The sequence below is a fragment of the Vicia villosa genome, linkage group LG5 (genome assembly GCF_029867415.1).
Source record: "Vicia villosa cultivar HV-30 ecotype Madison, WI linkage group LG5, Vvil1.0, whole genome shotgun sequence".
Classification (NCBI taxonomy): Eukaryota; Viridiplantae; Streptophyta; class Magnoliopsida; order Fabales; family Fabaceae; genus Vicia; species Vicia villosa.
Window position 1 is genome coordinate 120,606,768 of NC_081184.1, and position 6,538 is coordinate 120,613,305.

General features: G+C 38.4%; 1 protein-coding gene across 1 annotated transcript; it reads right to left on the minus strand.

Moving 5' to 3' along the window:
* Window positions 1-804: 804 nt before the first annotated feature.
* LOC131602248 (scarecrow-like protein 23) lies at window positions 805-5,280 on the minus strand. The gene is made up of 3 exons (XM_058874315.1): window positions 2,642-5,280; window positions 1,923-2,049; window positions 805-1,738 (listed from the first exon to the last, which is right to left on the minus strand). Exon 1 carries the CDS (start codon window positions 4,961-4,963, stop codon window positions 3,632-3,634), a length of 1,332 nt encoding a protein of 443 aa, XP_058730298.1. The 5' UTR covers window positions 4,964-5,280; the 3' UTR covers window positions 805-1,738; window positions 1,923-2,049; window positions 2,642-3,631.
* Between the last annotated feature and the right edge of the window lie 1,258 nt (window positions 5,281-6,538).

Below are 6,538 nucleotides of genomic sequence, written 5' to 3' on the forward strand. Positions count from 1 at the left end.
TACAACCTTTTCGTCTTCTTCCATCGACAACAATTCATATTGTCGATGCAAGGTCTGCAAATTGGCAACCTTGAATTTCTCACCTCCTTCATAATACATGACAAGAATATCCCATGCTTCCTTCGCCGATTCAGCATGAGAGATTCTGTCGAAGTTAGCCGTATCGACCGCTGTCTGAATGCAATATGCAGCCTTGCGATCCTTCTTCTTAGCTTCGGCATGGGCAGTTTTGTGTGAGTCGGATGCATTTGCAGCCAGCACAGGAACTCCACTAGTAACCACTTATAGGGTTTCATGAAAGCCAAACATAGATTGCATATGTTTTCTCCATCGAATCTGATTCTTGCCGTCAAGCATTGAAAGAGAATTCAGAATGTCATTAGTACCATTCATCTTTGCAGCGATTGATTCACGTTCCTTAGAAACACGACCACTAGCGTGAAGTTCTTGAAAATACGATCAAGAACAATGACTGGAAGCTTTGGATACCAATTTTTTAGTGCATGAGGCACTTTTAAGGAGGAGAGAATAAAGAGAATAAAGGAAATAAGGATTATACTATTGAATTAAATTGTACAAGTAATGATACAGACTATGACTATTTAAATACGATCCTGATTGAGCTTGGACTTACACAACTTGAATTATATTTGATATTATTAGATTTGATTATATTTGATATTATATATAATATCCCAATAATATGTCAACAATTTTCGACAGTAATGTAATATACATCTATCATTCAAACATCAATGTAATGTATTTTTATGAAATTAAAACTCTAATAATGACACTGAATCCTGTAAAAATAATAACAAATTTACCTCATCGTAGTATACCTCTTTATCGTCAATGATATTAGTGTTACACGGATTAAATTTATGGTCAGGGAGTTTTATCGGTTTCCACAAACGACGCCAACTATTCTTGAAGAACAATATTGATAACCTCCCCAGAGCTGTTCGGGAGAGGGCGTCGTGATATAAGGGTATTGTGTTTAAATATTGCCTTCATCTATCTTCTTTCAGATGTCTTTTTATAATGTATGGTGTTTTAATGGAGTTATTGAATTGTCTTGATGGCCATTATAGATGTGGTTCCCTTGTCGCCTTGCATCAATAAAAGGTATTGAATACCATGGATATTCATGCTTCTTCCTTTATCGATCAATTTGGATTGGAAGTCTTGGATGTGTCTTGGGCTTCTCAAACTCGGGTCTATCTTATTATGTCGAACCAATTTTGACGTGGGCGGCTTGGTAGCTTTTTCGGGATATATATCTCAGACGTACAACATCCTTCACAGATTCATCACTAGATTCACCTTCACTTTCACTACAATTCTCAACCTCTTGATCATAATTAGTCCCCTTGCCTTTCTCTCTAACCTTATCCATAAAGGTTGTCTCTCTTGTAACTGGTTTTGCTTCTGTGTATATCTCAACTTCACAATTTTTTTCAAATGCAAACATAGATAACTCCGCAGCATTTCCATTATCCCTAAAAGGTTTCAAATGTTCTTCAAAGATACCACCCTCATGTTTCCACCATATTTTCACAGAACTAGCCTCAAACTCGGTATCAGTGCCTTTAATTAAATCACATGCTTCAAAATAGGACCAATAATCTGAATCCTAACCACTATATGCATACACATTGCAACTCTTATATCTTAGGTCAGAGTCTTTTACAAAGCAACCCTTTGTGTAAAAAACAACCTTAAAGTTACACATGACCTGTACAATAATAAACTTACGATCAAAAAATTTCAAACTAGGTCAAATGTCACAATACGGTCAAATATGGTAAAATACAATATTTCGTATAAGCAAATGATGAGAATGATGCATGCAAAAGCAATAGGAAACGACACTCATGGGACCACAACCACTTAATAAAGAAAGTGAGAAAGGGACAAACCTGCAAGTCCACGAGATGAATGTTTCTGAAAAAGGAGACCAGCAATGTTGATTTCACCTGGAAAGGACCACCGTTCCAAGAAAGAATCATGCACGCACATAAATGGTCCACCACAACAATGCACAATCTAGGGCAAGGGAGAAGAGGGTGTTGCGTTACTTAAAGAGAATGTCAATTTGTAACCTTCTGACTTCACTAGATACAACATATAAATTTCATGTTGGCAATTCAATTAAAAAAATTTCACATATGCAGTGCCACGTAAGCCTCCGTCCGTTGAAGCTAACGGGAATGGCAAAATTTATAGATGGAAAAGTTTGGGAGGATCATTGTTTAAAGGAAAATTTTAAAGGAACTAAAAACAAATTATGGTTTATTTATAGGAATTGAAAACTTATTTAACCCTATAATATGATATGAATATTTTGATTGATCTTATGGATAAGGGAAAGACATGATGTCTTTTCTACAATAAAATCATGTAGTTCATTCACGAGATTTTGAAGCAGGGTCACATATTAAAGGTACTAGTATATAAATTTTTAGGTTGAGTTTCAATAATTTTGATTTTACAGGGAGGAAAAGTCTCCCATGACTTTGTATCTTGAGTAAAAATATTTTTACTTATTTTTTTTCTCTATTTTTTTATATACTATCTCTCTTCAAAAACAACTAAAATTCCTGAAGTAAGTAGAGATGAAAGTCATTGAATCTATTACCGAGTTTTCTAGGCCATGAAAATTTCAACAAGCTCTTTTTGGGAAGCAATGTTGATGGTAGTTACTATGATAAAGGATCTCTAACAGAAGCAAATGCTGGCTACCAACCAATTATGCTTGGCGTAGCATTCTCTAGGACAGATAGATAGCTGTTGGAGAAGATGGACAACGGCAAAAAGTGAGAATTTAGGGTGACAATTGCCTTGAATACAACTTTCAAGTATGTGATCTTATTGTGAAACTAAACAGAGGCTAAAGTAGTCAATTCGTATGCCAGCTCAAACCATAGTTACGATAGCCAAATTTTCCACGAAACCTCTGACGTGTAGGAGACCTCATGCGTTATTGTTTACTCTCATCGGATGTCATCCGTGTAGAACTATATCATTAGTTTATTGATCCCAACTATCTTTAGTCTTCTCAAACGTCACAAACTAAGAAACTAAAACTACTCGTGTTTCATATCCACACATCATTATTTCAACACTCCTTTCTAAAATACTACTAGTACACCATATGAAATTATTGATCCTCTAGAAATTGTCACTTTTTTATATCTTTAAATAATTATTATTTCAAAATATTAATGCAATTTTAATAGAATTTTATTTATTAAGTATGTTTTACTTTAATAAAAATATATTAATAAATACTAATTTATCATTAAAATCAATTAAATTTATTATTCAGCACCCTTCCCACATTTTAGGGACCCAAACACAAACAATTAGCTTCCTCTATATTTCAATCAATAAATTAACGATTACAAAAATTTAAAAAATTATAAGGAACCACAGTTGATAATGTGAATGTAAATGATTTCTCACTTATACCAAGTAATTTCACTAATTTAAAAGATTCTCTTCTCTGCCAACTATGTCCTTTCTTGGAGTTTCAACATAACAAGCTTTGCAGAGGCATGAGAGAAACTTATCAACAGTTGCCCCCCACCAAAGACACAAACTATAAACATCACCATCACCATGATCATCAAGCGTAAGTAATCAAATCAGACGGTTGCCAAGCAGACGCAATCAAAAGAGAAAGATCTTTCCAACCAAGCTTCAAAGAACCATTCTCCTCCACAAGTGTATACCCTCTCCAAGGAAACATCCCCAACAACAAACTCGCTTGTGCAGCCGGGTTGCCCCGAAGCGAAACGGGTTGAAACCCGGCCCGTTTCAATTCATCTCCCCATCTCTCAACTTTCACCTCGCCAGTCCTCTTTGGCCCACCCACGGCGATAATGTTCCTTATCTCACACCCCAACAGCTGCTGCTCCACCATATGCCTCTCCACACTGTCCGCATCCAAACCATCCCCCAGCGCGTCGAACAACGCGCTGTAATAATGCAGAGCCTCCACAAACCTCGCGAGAAAGCTACCAGCGTGGCTGAGATCCTGTTCAACGGTGGTGATTAGCTTTGGCCTTAGCTGAGTCAGCAATCTCAACGTTCCTAAATCGCTTCCGGTTATATCGTACAAACAATGGTGCATCCAGTGAACCACGATGGCTTCGTTTGGTCTTACACCGAGTTGACTCGGTTCCGTTACGCTTCCGATTTTTCCTTCCACCGGATGAAACTCAAACGGAAGCCCGAGCGAACTCGCGAAATCGGCGAGTCTTCTTCCCGTTGATTCCAAAAGCTCCGATGAAGATCCGAAGCCGGTGATTCTCACTGAACGAATCTTCCTGGATCGTGAAGCGAGGATGTGAAACAATCCTGGCCATTGAAGTCCTTGCATGATATCGAGATCAATGATATGGACACGATCCTCACCGTCTACAGCTTGGAAGATAGCTTGATTAGCAGTGAAGTGCGAGAATTTCACCAACGGTGAAACCGAGTTGTAGGATTGAAACGCGTTGAAGATTCGCTGCGACTGAGTTAGGGTTACCGATTTAGCCGTTAACGGCGAGTAACTACCGAGGCAAGAGCTCACAACCCGCGCTTGTAGAGCCTGTGCGAAGTACGCGCCAACTCTCTCCGGTGAAGACCCGAACGGTGAGGAGAGCTCGGTTATCTCCGGTAAGAGATCATTAGCAAAGTCGAGGTTATCCATGGCAACACACTCAGCGCATTGAAGTAAAAGCCCTAGGAGTTTCAAACCAATGGATTCGCCTTCATTCTGAGGCTCAAACGCTTGGTCGTCGTCGTGTGTTTCACCTTCCGCCACTGTTTTCTCGCCGGAGTAGTTAGGTCGTTTGAAAGATGGTTCTGGAAGGTTGGAATCGGCGTCGTCGTGTTCGCGTTGAGGGCGTTTTGTGTTCATATTAGGTTTAGAAGAGAGAGGGGGTCGAGGGACCAAGCTTTGAAGCATGATCGATAAGAAGAGATAATGAGGGAGAAAATTTGGTTGAGAGAATCGAAAGGTTTGGAGGAAACTTTTGGGAGAAAGGTGACAAAAATGAGAGGGAAAGACAAGGAAAGTTTGTACAGAAGGTATGTCAGAAAAGGAGTGTTGAGTTCAGTGTTTGGTGAGAGAGAGAAATTTTTGATAAGGGAAAGAAAATTAATGTTAGAAAGAGATAAATAGACAGAAAGGGCTATGACTTTGTAGCCCAGAAAAGTTTGGGTATTATATATTTTTTATATTTATATTATTACTCCTATCCTATCATCTTTGGGTGCTCCGTTTTTGTTTTGGTTATGTCTTTATCTTTGTTTTTTACATGTAGAAATTGTGTTATTATTCATTATTATAGGTTGCTATTAAGGGGGTGGAGGATTAGTTAAGTGTGATTGGTTTAGTAATCATATGTCATGTTTGGGGCTTTGGGTGTGCCAAAACCTTTAATTTAGTTCTCATCTAATTTTTTGTCATTTATTCTTTGAATAGGACAATGAGACAATGATATGTGTCATGTATTGGTTAATTATTGATCATCTTCCCAGGATGAGATTAAAATACTCCCTACCTGACTGCGACCCTTTATTTTATCATCATTACTTGCATGGTAGCTCTTCTTTTTCTATTCGGCTATATTGTATTTATCTTTCTCAATACATTACTTTATGATTGTTGGTTTATCAAGTGAGTAATAGCTTTAAAGTTTTTAGTGAAGATGTTTTTGGCTAATTCGCTCATTTGATTGTTATAAGTTCAATCTAACAATTCTTTTATTATCCAACCATGCTGTCAGAGGCGATGATTTAAATGATTTCTTATTTCGAAAGACTTCCTCACAGCAATGTCGTGTCTGAGTCTCATTGGCGGAACATAAGTGATGGTGAAAATGCATGGAAGTAAAAAATTGTTGGGAAAAACTTAGTTCCAACGTTGGTTAAAGGTATTAGAGTTTGACCTAACTCATCCTTACAAAACCGGTTGGTAAGGTGAGGAGTGTCCCTCTATATATATTCTTTGAAAGCTCTATCTCTAGCCAATGTGGGACTTTAGGATCTTCCTAATACACCCCCTCACGCCCAGCACTCTTTTGGGCTTGGTGCGTGGATATTAATGGTGGGCGGCCCATGGTCCGATCGATAGGCTTTGATACCATATTAGGAAGTGTGGTTGGGCCTAACTCAACCCTACAAAACCGGCTTGTAGGGTGAGGATTGCCCCCCACTTATAAGGACATGTTCAGGCCATATATTGTCCGATGTGGGACTCTTAACACACCCCCTCACGCCCAGGACTAGACAACTGGAGCGTGGAAATAAATGGTGGGTGGCCCGATAGCGGAAACCATAGAAGGTGGCCCACCGGATCTTAAACCAGGCTCTGATACCATATTAGAGTTTGACCTAACTCATCCTTACAAAACCGGTTGGTAAGGTGAGGAGTGTCCCTCTATATATATTCTTTGAAAGCTCTATCTCTAGCCAATGTGGGACTTTAGGATCTTCCTAATAAAAGGTAAAGCCTAATAAGAGATTAATATTATAGAGT